General features: G+C 40.0%; 1 protein-coding gene across 1 annotated transcript in view; it reads left to right on the top strand.

Moving 5' to 3' along the window:
* The window catches only part of kirrel3b (kirre like nephrin family adhesion molecule 3b), a 189,438-nt gene that overhangs the window by 123,242 nt on the left and 53,568 nt on the right, over positions 1 to 12,628 (top strand). The window contains exon 4 of the mRNA XM_042486954.1: positions 8,089 to 8,246. Within this exon, the coding sequence (XP_042342888.1) occupies positions 8,089 to 8,246 (158 nt within the window). The remainder of the gene's footprint in view (positions 1 to 8,088; positions 8,247 to 12,628) is intronic.

Here is a 12,628-nt window from a genome sequence, read left to right on the forward strand (position 1 = left end):
GTTATAGCAGACATTGCTGACTTGACTATGTAACAATGAGGGCAAATTTTGCTATTGTTATTGTTGTTTCTTGGGGAAAAAAAGCTTTTGTGAGGACATTATATTCCTCTGTTCTCTTTCTGTTCACCTGTGCTGCTATTACAAGTATTATTATTATTATTATTATTATTATTATTATTATTGTTGTTGTTGTTGTTGTTGTTGTTGTTGTTGTTGTTGTTGTTGTTATTATTATTATTATCAGTATTATTAACAGGGTATGCAGCGTATTATTTAAGTTGACTCACAAGGTAGCATCTGTGGAGCGGTGTAACAGCTCAGCAGGGCTCGAAGTTAGTTTGGTTAGTCTGCTGTTTAAGGAGTGGTACTGTTCTGTTACCTCTTTCCGTATTTCATCCCTCTACCTTTTTTTTAAAGGACCCCTTTTCTGTCATTGTGTAAAATGAAGTTAGTTTTCCTGATATTTTAGGATCTTTTTATTACTATATATATGCTGTATATATAAACCAAGCTCTTTGATTTTTACCTGCAGACTTTTCTAATGCAGGACGAAGCTTTATGGTAGAGACGAAAAGGCTCTCGAATGTAGCTTGTGTTCATTTCTTCCCCATACCCTTGTCCTGCGAGGTTTGTTTTTTAACTTTATATCTTGAAAAATAATCTAACTTTCTGAAATACATGTAGTTTTCTTTGCAGAAAAGATTGAAATGCTGAGCTAAATGTCTTAGGTATTTTTTTGTTTGGTTGGTTGGTTGGTTGTCTGTTTTTTTTTTGTTGTTGTGTTTTTTTTTTTTTTTTAAGTTTTCTTACAACCCTTAAACTCAACAAGGTCCTCCAGCTTTGGTGACCCCTTATGGGGGTCTGACCCCCCCAGGTGGGAAGCCAGTGGTTTAAGGTAACAGAAATCAGTTATATTCATATCTCTCTTACTGAGTGGTGCTGCTGAAATTCTGTGTGTATAAGTGCGGGAAAAAAAATATCCTTGGAGCCTCCCGTGTAAGTAACCAATTTGTCTCTTACAAAGTTAATTTAGGTCTAGCCAAGCATCTCCGTGAAAGTATAGGGAGAGATAAGGTGTCCTAAACGGCAGTCATTCTGAGAGAAAATATGACTAACGTTTATACAGAGCTGCCTTTTCTGCCATTTTGTCTGAAACGAGATGGAATGATAACTACATCTATGATATCAGAGAGGCTGGGAACAGGTGCGTGATTATGGCAGACAGACTGTATGTAGGATGTTTTTTTTTCTCTCAGTCTTTCAACAGAAGGAGGAGAAATGACACGAATACATCTGTGCTCTGCACAACAACAGTACCAACTGCGTACAGGTGCTGAGCTGATTTGAATTCGCACTACATAGTAAATAGGCTTGCTTTAAATAACTATAATTGTTGTTAGCAAACTAATGATTGGCGTTAACAAAAATCTAGACCTATGGGGGCTTATAACTGGCAGAGGCTTTAAACAAGTGCTTTTTTTATTTTTAACTGTCGTTATGGAAGCTGAATCCGTAATTCGCTGCCACCCACCCTCTCTCACACACACACACACACACACACACACACACACACACACGCACACACACACACACAGCTATATAAGCGCCGGGTGGTGAGCTGCGATGTCAGAACCCTCCCAATCTGCGGAGAGCAGCTTCTGGGGCTGCACATGGCTGCGCTGTGAAGGAGCAGGCTCCACACGTTTCTGACAGCTCTGGCATCTCCCCACTCGTCATCTCATCTTCATCCTTCCATCTCTCCATTTTATTTGGCACTGCTTATTCGCTAGATCATGACACCAGCACTACTATAAGATTACTAAGCATTTCTATACTACACTTATTAAAATGCTACACCCCGGCCAGCCTTTGAATCTTCCATTTTCCCTTATTCCCTTCATTTCCATCCTCTTTTTCCAACTACTTCCATCTTCTAGTCCATATTTGCCCTTCCAGTTTATTATTGTTTGCCATGTGGTAGCACACACTTCCCTGCAAATCAATCCTCTGCTGCTCTTTCATTTTGTGTATGTATTTTGTACAGTCTGCCATATTGTTTGAGATTGCCATCTGTGATCTTATTTGTGAGAGTAAAATGGTTTTGTGCATTTCTCTCACTTTCTTTTCATTCATTCACTCGTCTTGTGTGCATATGCTCACACATGGCTCAGAATCTCCTGGCTTTCAAACAGATGTACAATGACAGCACTTGAAGAGGGCCGGTGATTTGGGCCAGTGAGCCACGCATGTCTCTTGTACCCACCTGTGCTGGGTATTCGTCTTCTCTCCTTTTTATCTTCTTTTTTTCCTGATCTATCTATCACAAACTCTGCAAGCTGTCGCGATGGGGTGACAGGTGGCCCGTGCGAGCATTCTTTCTGAAATAGACAGGCAAGTCAGGAGGCTCATTGTTGTTCAGGGCACGTCTGCTGAAGAACAGCACTACAGCAGCTACACGTCGCCAGCCTCCCCTCCCCGCCCGTACACCATCCTTGTGAGGAGCCCTCTCTCATTCATTCGCCTCCAAATTGCTTTTTCTCCCTTGCTCACGCTCCTGGAAAGCCAGGATGCTCACAGGATTTCATCGGCTGCTGTCGAGAAGTTCCCATCCCAATATCGGTTTGGCCAGAGAAACCCAGCAGGTTCACCAGCAGCAACATCAGTCGTTACTGAAGAGGACTCTCAGCCAACTGGTGTTATCAGCTTCCCCTCACATAAATTCAAGTTTTATGTTCTGTGTTTGGGGAGTTTTATGTTCAGTGTTTGGGGAACTCATATGTATTAAAGGACAAAAGGCAGCTTTATGACCCCAGGGTTTATTCAGGCCCCTCTTGGAGGTGACGGACTTACCGCCTTCCACTGTTCAGTTAATTAAACATCAATATGCCTTGGTCTCATTTATGGATAACTTTGATTATGCAGTAAAAGTAAATGATCTCACTGACATCCAGGCTTTCTGACATCACTTTCTTTATTTTCTTTTTGACTGAGGTGACCAAGGTAGGACTTGTGGCCAGATATGTGCAGAATTGCTAGATTTGGAGAAATACATAAATTAAGTCTTATCTCAGAGTGGATGAAGTTAGGGATAGGACCTCCATAAAATGTGCTAGCCATAAAAAAACATAGTGGAAATACACATCTAAGGGATGGGATTTGTTAAAGGTCCAGTGTCTGAGATTTAGGGGGATATATTGGCAGAAACGGATCGTAATATAATGAGTATGTTCCCTTTAGTGTGTAATCACCTGAAAATAAGAAGTCATGTTTCTGTTACCAAAGAATGAGCAGTTTATATCTATATAGGGAGCAGTATCTTCCATGTTGCACCACCATGTTTCTACAATAGTTCAGAATGGACAAACATAACCTGGCTCTATGACCCGGCCATTCATGTTCTCACTTGGCTATGTGAATTAGCAGCTCCTCTGAGACAAAGCTGAACAGCATCAGAAAAACACTGATTTTGGAAGTGAAATGTCTTTTTATCAGTGTTTTTACCAGTTCAAATCACTATGCCCATTTGTTTTGGAAAGGAAGAGACTTCTGCAGATAATTTGGCTACCAGTAAAAACCTCCTGAACAATGTACACTGAAGGAATCCTAACCAGAAATTCATGTTTGGCACATAAGGAGAAGTTTCAGCTGGTTACAATGTGCAGTCCTCACCATGAGATGCCAATAAATCTTATACAATGCTCCTTTATTGTAGTTATGACATATTATTTGGATTTATCCTTCAAGCAAACCAAAACAACTTACCATGACATCCATAATCTGACAGAGGCATGGGTCAAAGTAACCCCAGCAAATACTTTCAAATGATTAAAGTAATAACTGGCTGTGTGTATTACAGCTAAAATCTTTAGCTGAAACCATGTCTTACATCTTTGAGTAATACAAACATGTAAATAGACATAAACTCCTTTGTGACTGATCTTCTTTTAGTTATCTTTGATTTTTAAAAAACCTGTAATCACTGAAACACGCATAGACGGCGGTGTCTGTGCAAAACATGCCGACAGCATCCACGTCTCCACATACACAGGAGAATGCAAATTTGTCAAAGTGTTGAAAGAGATTACATTATTATCCCCAAGAAGAAAGTAGCGAGTGGAGCAGGGTTTGCTGTGAGTCAGCCCTGTAATTAAAGAGGAGCGATCAATCTGTACCACTGACCACACTACTTATGCCAAGTCCATCGAATGGCTGCAGTAAAGAGCTAATTTAGAACCATTAGGGACTGCCGAGTTTGCAAACAGCCCAGTAATGATGATGGCTGATTCAAGTTCAAGGCTTGGCCTCTGTATAACTGTCAGACCTGGCAGTCATAAGGCAGGATCAGTGGAATATCTCAGATGAAGGGAAAGAGCTGGGGAAAAAATTACATTTATTTTTTTTTCTGCTCATTCATTTGTATTCAATGGATGTTGGGTTATTGGTCAAATCCTCCAGTTTCTTCAGCAGACATTAAAATTTCCACCTGCCAAGAACACAAAAGTCTCCCTTTATTGAAATGGCAAGTCTAATTGCCTTTTTTTCCTTGCTAAGATTTTTTTAACCCATGCTATTTTAGTTGAGGACATTCAAAAAGAAAGCCAAAGGAGCACAAGCTGAGAGCCCTGCATATGTCCTAGCTGCACAGATTTCAGTCCAGGCTGTCACAAACTGTCTCCACATACAGTGAGACCTCAAACACAATGGAGGACAGAGAGGTACAAAAGGTATAGATGCAGGATAGAGGCAGCCAGGCATGTCCATCTCCTTCTATGTCTGTTCACCAGTCACACCTAGTGTCTTGCTGGCAGGCAGCCCTCCAGGGGGACATGACGTGAAAGTATAGCAGCACTCTATTTGGTCCGCCTGTGACCCCCTATGTCACATCTACGCACAGAATCATAAACTCCTCTTGCTCTGTCATCCTTTGATGGGAAACATATAGTTGAATAATAGTAGACACTATTAAAGGTCAAAGGGAGGCACACAGTGACTGCGAGGGTATAACCTTTCATCCACGCTCATTAGTGATGCCACCTTCTGACCCTGCGGCACCTATTTATAGACACTGATATGTGCTAATATGTGTGTTTTTCCTTTGAGAGAGAGCAAAGGAGCCTCTGATCTCATGTTCTCAGAGAGTTTCGAGGGCTTGAAAGCAATACGAGGAAAATTACTTCAAGTCTGAGTCCTATCAGTCACATACTGTCAGACGTCCCTTTCTAATCTCCCTCTCTCCATAAAACACGCTTCTTTATGACTGCCTTATATGCTTGGCATTTAATTAATGTTTCAGTCATGTGTGCAAGAGAGCACTGACAGCAAGCCAATACTGCAGGATCTTTGCAATCAGCTGTCACAGTGCTATCACTGAGCCTCACATTTTTGTTCATTTTCTTTAATGACAAATGGGAGAGCTGTTTGAGATTCCTGGCTCATAATGCTTTTTCACATGCTCCCTGTCTCATTTGCATACCACGCACTAGCTCTGCTCTTAGCATAAGAATAAACTAAATGTGATCTCCTTGACCTTGTTTCCAATTGCTGATAAAGGACCAGAAGGTGACCACATTCTCACAAAGATTTTTTTTTTCCTTACTTGCCTAGATCAGCACACTCTGTTGTCTGATCTGCTTGTGCTGACCTGAGATTCCTCTATACCTCTCCTAACCCCTCTGCATATCAATGAAGACCAGATCAAAGGGAGCCTGCCAGAATTAACACTGTGTTTCAAACCCAGACGCACAATAGGAAGTAGTGAGTGGGGATTGTCTTTGAAATTGTAGGTTCCCTCGTCCAGTTGGTCAGAGTTTTAAGTTTGGTCTAGTCAGAGTCCAGACTTCATTGTGCCCACACTGGTCTGATTCAGTCCTTACTCACTGTAAATGTGTGCTACTGATGAGTATGTTGTTGAAAAAAACTGGAAAATCAAATATTTCTGTTTTTAGTCAATATTTCTTTTTGTAATGCAAAGACATTAGTCAGAGGAGCAGAACACCAAATTGCCACCCCCGTGCACTAATTAACCACAGCGACTGAAGACTAAGATGAGCTTGTCTGTGACAGAGTTGGAGTGCGATGTTACTGTGGATGACCAGTGCTCCACTTGGTCTTTATGACATTACAAATTATGCATTACGAACGACAGTATCATCGGTTACAGTTTGTAAACATGCTCGAAAGCAAAATTAAAAGCCAAGCCCAGATTCACTGTGGTTTGGCATTTTGCCTTGCTCGCTCCTTTTTTTTTATTTGCTGCTGTGTGTCTTGACACCCATTTACACTGTCTGTTCAAGGCTTGGATATCATGCCGTTATGCCACCTCTCTATTCAGTATGAGAGGTATGATCCAGGAATGGGGGAACAGAGTTGTCTAGCCTTTAAGCTGGCAGTGGATGTAATAATTGGATGCATGTGATGTTTTGACGGCATGGTATGGGTCCTTTCAAAACAGCAGCTAGTAGCAGTGAGCAGCTACCTCTTCGAAAAGAGGAGCTGGATATGTCTATAAATTAGGACAACAATAAGGGAGCTACATAATATTTGCAGTTAGTGCTAGATTCTGTGAGAAACTTGATACAGCTCTAATAAGGCAGAGTAAGCAATAAGGCTAGTAAAATTTTAAACACTAAATTATGTGCTGCATCATTTCATATGAATCCCTTACATGTAACAGTAAAAAAAAATATTGCATAAAAAAGTAATAACAGAACATATATACATTGAATGGCTATTCCTGATAAATGCCAACTGTAAAAAAAAATGTAGTAACCGAAAAATACATTTTATTTAGTGGAAGTATGAATGATTGTAACTCTATCTAAGTTTGTTATAAAGCTAGAGGTTTTGCTTGATAATTTAAAAAACATATTAAAAGGAACTTAGACCTGAGTTATGAAAAGTGACAACATTTTCTATCAGTAATTTAAGTGATGAATGAGCAACATAGAATACTATATGCAAACTTTTCTGGCACTACATTCTCATTTATGCCTATCATAAAACAGCCCTTTTATACTTATTGTCATTAAATGTACAAAACAGTATCCCAATTACATTTTATCTCTTTTGATTCATCACAGTGCTGTTTGACAGCATAAATCTAACCCATAATAACCTTCCTTCCAATCTCGATGCTTTTGTAGGGGAATATGGCAGCTGCCTGCAGCCTTTGATTTCGTCTTGCCCCAGATCTGCATTGTAATGAGCACTCAGGTCAATCAATAATTCACTGGAGTTTCAGTTATAAAAAAAGGAGAGAAAAAACAAACAGATCAGCGCATGGGTAAAACAGGAAAAGGACTTTGATCAGTGCCATATAGCTGTTGTGATGCTTTCTTCTCTCTATTGTATTTGTCAAAGCTTAGTGGGGGAGAAATGGGGATGCAGTTGTACATCTGTATGTCTGAGGGGGGTTATACGTAGACTGAATTAAATTTATTGCTGACATACTTGTGTGTACTGTACATATATCGGATGAATCTCATCTGCTTTGACTGACGGAAGAGTTGATTGTTATTTAGAGAGTCACGCTGTGACTTGTGTAAAGCGCTCCTTGCCTTTAACCGCACCACCTAATGCTAGTTTTCAATTAACAGGATGAATCTGTTTCTCACTGTGAAGTCATTACCTTCCCTGAATGAGTAACCATGGATGTTGCTTTTATTTTCTAAAGAAAAAAATATTATTATACAATAAACTTGTTGGCATTGTAAGCCCTCTCTGACTGTGTGATGAAGTTAGATGTCAGGCATTCAAATCATTGCAGGTCCCATTTGAAATTTGTTTTGTCTTATGTGGTTCAGATTTCCAGTATTGCAATTTATATGTTAAAGGTATGAATCACGCAGGAAAATGCATGTAGAAAAAAATAATTGAATAATTTGAGTGAATTCATTTCATGCCAGTATACCATCATTTGCACTAACGTAACGCAGTAACTCAATTACATATTTACATATTTTACTAATAGTCCAGATTAGTTGGGAATTAAATAACTCATGTTGGTTTCCTACAATAATAAGCATCTCATCTATTGTGATATGGTCTTTATGTGGCTAAGGCCCTCTTTTTCTGTGTCTATATCAACAGTTCCCCCAGAGGACCCAGTCATCAGTGGAGGGCCAGTGGTGAGCCTAAGGGCTGGCGACCCACTCAATCTGACCTGCCACGCTGATAATGCCAAGCCAGCAGCCTCAATCATCTGGATCCGCAATGGAGAGGTCCTTAATGGGGCCATGTACTCCAAGGTAAGCATAGAGGTGTGTGTCATACCAGGTTTGAAGACCGGCTGGGGACAGGGTGGGGGTTGCATGGTGGCTGTGCTTTCATTCTCTAGGCCAATTTTTTTCTTTCTTTTTTTTTTAATAAAAGTATGATAAGATAGGGAATGAAAACACCACATAGGTTTTTTTCTTCCTACCCTCTTATACAGGGGTTGTCAGCCTTTACTATCAAAAGAGCAATTTTGACTAAAAATAAAAGAAAGAAATCTGTCTGGAGCTGCAAAACACATTTGAGCCTTATAATGAAGGTAACACAGCGTATTAAATCTAAATTAGTCAATCAACATCACTAATTGGCCTAAATAAGCATTCATGAATATGTTTACAGAAAGGTGACTACTCTGCAGTGGGCTGTTTATAATTATTTGGTGCTTTAACTTTGCAGCGTTGGCAGTGAAAGCAAACAAATCTGTCCATGCACTATCAAAATCTTTATTTTTCGCCAAGACATTTCCATTTTTGGGAAGCCTAGCTAGTGGCATTCAATACTAGCCACTGCTATTGAGATTCAGTTAAATTTAGAGGAAAAGGTGCTTAAGCAGCTTAATTTGGTGAAGGCTACACAAATTTTACAATTGGAGAATATAAGAAGCAATTTTGACAAGCAATTCATTTCCATATAGGCCCAATGTTTTGTCTAAGCCACAAGGAGTCACTGTAGTGGGGCTGTAGTGGTAGGCAGTTTGCCTACCTATCCCTGCTCTAGTTAAAGCTACACAAATGTTTCCCAAGTTAGGCCCCTACTGATGTGGTTAGGTTTAGGAAAAGAATCAAGGTTTTTGTTAAAATAAGTACATTTGTTATGTAACTTAACTTAGATATGCATGTAAAATGACAACTTGACCTGTTGATGCAAAGTTAAGTTCATCATGTGACGTAGTTACATAACGAAACATAAAATAAGTCAACTTGGACACAAACAGTGGTCTTCACAGTCAAAGTTCTGTGTTTGTTTGACCCACGCATCCAATCAGACCCACCCCCTATACAGACTTTTTACATTCTTTATACTATGTTTCCTGACTTCTTTCTTTGCTCCCATCATAATTACTATGGCCATTAGAAATCACTGCCTAACAATAAACTAAAATATGGGTTGTAAGACACTGCTTGCACAAACAAGCTATGCCGTCATATTTGGGGGGAGGACAGTCTTCATCTTTGCATGTCTCGCTTTGCTGTAAATAAATACTGCAAAAGTGCTAAACACCCATGAGATGTTTCAGAGTGACTGTATGAGTCATTGGTGGGCGTTTGCCTCAGCACCCAGACTGCTTTTTGAAATGAAATCCCTTGAAAATCCAGGTTGTGTTTTGATTCCAAAAGCGATGGCTGGCCTTTTTTTTTTTTGTTTCCCGGTATGAAAATTAACTCAGACAAGCAGATGGTGAGAACGGGGAACTATCAGTGACTTTACGCTTGTCTCAGGTGTTTTGATCTCCTCTTTTAGTGGCATTTGTCCTTCTTCATCTTCCCAACCTGTTTGAAAATCTACCATGTCACTGTCTGTGCTGGAATCTGCCTGAACCTTTTCACAGCGAAGTATGATTCTCACTGACAGATCGTGTTCCCACTTTTGATGCCGCAGCACACAATAGCCGGCGTTCACACACTAGCCTGGTGGCGCAATCACCTGACCCCATAGACTCTTGACTGACATTCACCCGTAAGGCTAATAATGCAATCAACACTGTCATGTTCTATTTCCATTTAAACAAAGGACATAAAGAGACCAGGCACTTTAGAGCACTAACACCTCCCCCGCCTTCCCTCGTTCCCCGCGCTGCCTCATCCCATTATCGGCTTTTTTCAAAGAGCAGATAAATGCCATTGATTGGACTGGGGTACGGCACCAGGCCGATTTAAATAAAGTGATTGCTTGAGGTGCCGCTCGCTAATGGTGGGCGGAGAGTACGTTTCCTGCCTTCACTTCCTCTCACAGCGAAGGCAGATATGAGGACATTCTGTGCTGGTAACTGATGGATGCTCACGTCAGCTCCGAGCTCAAGTATGTCCCTCTTCCCTCTTATCTCTATTGCCTACCATTAAAAAGCAATGGGTTCGATTAAAAGTAGATGATCTTTTTTGGGGGGTCCAAAGAGCAGTAGGGGGAACATTTTGTAAGCATAATCATCTGCTCTGATGGTCTCCTCATATCCCGCCGATCAAGAGAACTAATGTGAGCAGATGTGGTGGAGGATTCACAGAAATGGCTTTCCTGATGGTGTCATATCTAATGATAGTTCTGACCCAATGATAATTTTCCACTAAGGCCTCCAAAAGCTCATCTCTATGACCTCTTAGAAAACTATTTACTGGACCAGTGGTTAAAGAGAAAGTGTATGATTAAAGTTCAGCAAAAATGTGTGTTGGTTTTATAAGCGAGTAAGTGAATTGATGCAATGTGTATCATTAGCGAGGGTTGCTTTCCAAATAACTGAACCTCAGTATATTATGGGGGGAGCTCACCCAAATAGTGAAGTGGCAGAAGCTTGTCACAGCAAGGTGAAAGGTTCAAATATCAAGACTAGCTGTGAAAATGTGGGCAGAGGAAATTAATGAATAATGTTCTCTCTTCCCTCAAACACTCATCTCCCATCTGCTCCAGTGGAGCTGCTCGGTGGCAAACAGGAAAGTACTGTTTGGGATATGTAGCCTGCAGGTCTGTGGTTTGGAGGTGTGCACACTTGCTCTATGATACTTTCGCACTGGAATGGTACAACAAATCATTTGAAAAACATGATGCATTCCCTTCCCTGGTGTGCTACATTTTTTTTTCTTCTGAATGCTCTGGTGGCACACTGAGAGGTGAGCAGGAGACTGGGGAGTTATCTCAGTGTTAGGGGGCTTAAAAAAAATAAAAAAAATAATGACATTTTTATGAGCTCTTCTTGCTGGCAAGAGCAGAATAGTGCTTTTTTATTGTATACCCTCTCAGCTTTGCAGTAAAATCGTGTTGCTGTTTAATATCAGGTAAAATTGCTAAAGTACATGGAGCTGCTAGTGTTGATGAATATCATTTTCAGCAGAAAAAATAATTATCCCTTTTCTATCCCTGGTTCCTCTCTTTTATTCCACCCTCTTACCTACAAGTGTTCAAAGCAGCTGCTTTTTCTGCTTTCCTGTTTTATTATTATACCCCCATCCTTCATGGTAGTTTTTTGTGTATAATTGGAGCATTTTATTGCATTTTAATTGCCATACCCATTGAGTAATAGGGTGGGAAAATACTTACAAATAAAATAACCTATTAAAATCTGAGTGGGCATTAAATACTTTCATTCATTATGAGACAGGTATAGTTTTCCCAGCAGTGGAGGAGAATATCAAGTCAAAGGGCTCTTTCCTTACAACAATAATTTAAGTCATTGTGCCAGTCTTAAAAGATCTCAAATGATTTTGGCAAGCTAATTAACCTAATTCATTCAGGATTCAAATTAAAATTGCGATCTGAAATATAGATCTCTTAAATTAATTGCTTTAAACAACTTTTGAAATGATCTTTTTTGAGGTGAGTAGTCAGTCAAGTTAAACAAGAGGAACTTATTTCATCTCAGTGACCATGGTAAAAAAGGAGTATTTTCACTTTTGCAGAAACATATAGTACAGTGTTAAAGAAATCAGCCGTTTTAGTAAAAGAATCCTTGTGTGGTCCACAATTTAAAATGGCAGAGAGGTTAATTTGATGTCAAATCAAAGGCGCGATGGGTGGGCTAGCAGAATATAAATGATGTTAGAATTATGAGCTTATTGCTTACCTCGTAAATTCAGGACCATCCCTGGGGCTTTCTTCGTCTACATCCCCTAAAATGTTGTTCAGAAACACCCAGTTCAAATGTGATTACTTGAATGGGCTTTAGTGGTGGTTATCAGCATTATAGATACAGGTTAGCAGGGTCCTGCAAGAGTGGCGAGTATGGTTTCAGTGCCTGCTGTGTTTATTGTTCTGCAACAACGCAGGAAGTCGGCTGAAGTAATAAAGAGTGAGAGTCTACGTATAGGGAGGTTGGTTGGGATAAATACGACCTGGGTCAATCACTTTGCACACTGCATCCTAAACTTTCACCCCTCCTCATCATTTTTCAAAAAACACAGAAAATCAAACATGTTGCAACATTTTTTGAAGTTAAACAAAAATTTCAGAGCCAGTGTGCAAATATAATTGACACAATGTGAGGTGGACAACAATTTCAGATGAAAACTAAGGGTTTGGTGTGCAGTAGCCTTTAACTCAGGAGATTGAGATTTTTGTCCCATGTGAAACCAAAAGTCAGTGGTGAATTATTTTTAAGTATGCAATGTACGTCACTTGAAGTATCCTTTTGCACGTACTTGACTTATAACTT

Source organism: Plectropomus leopardus, chromosome 5 (assembly GCF_008729295.1).
Source record: "Plectropomus leopardus isolate mb chromosome 5, YSFRI_Pleo_2.0, whole genome shotgun sequence".
Lineage (NCBI taxonomy): Eukaryota > Metazoa > Chordata > Actinopteri > Perciformes > Serranidae > Plectropomus > Plectropomus leopardus.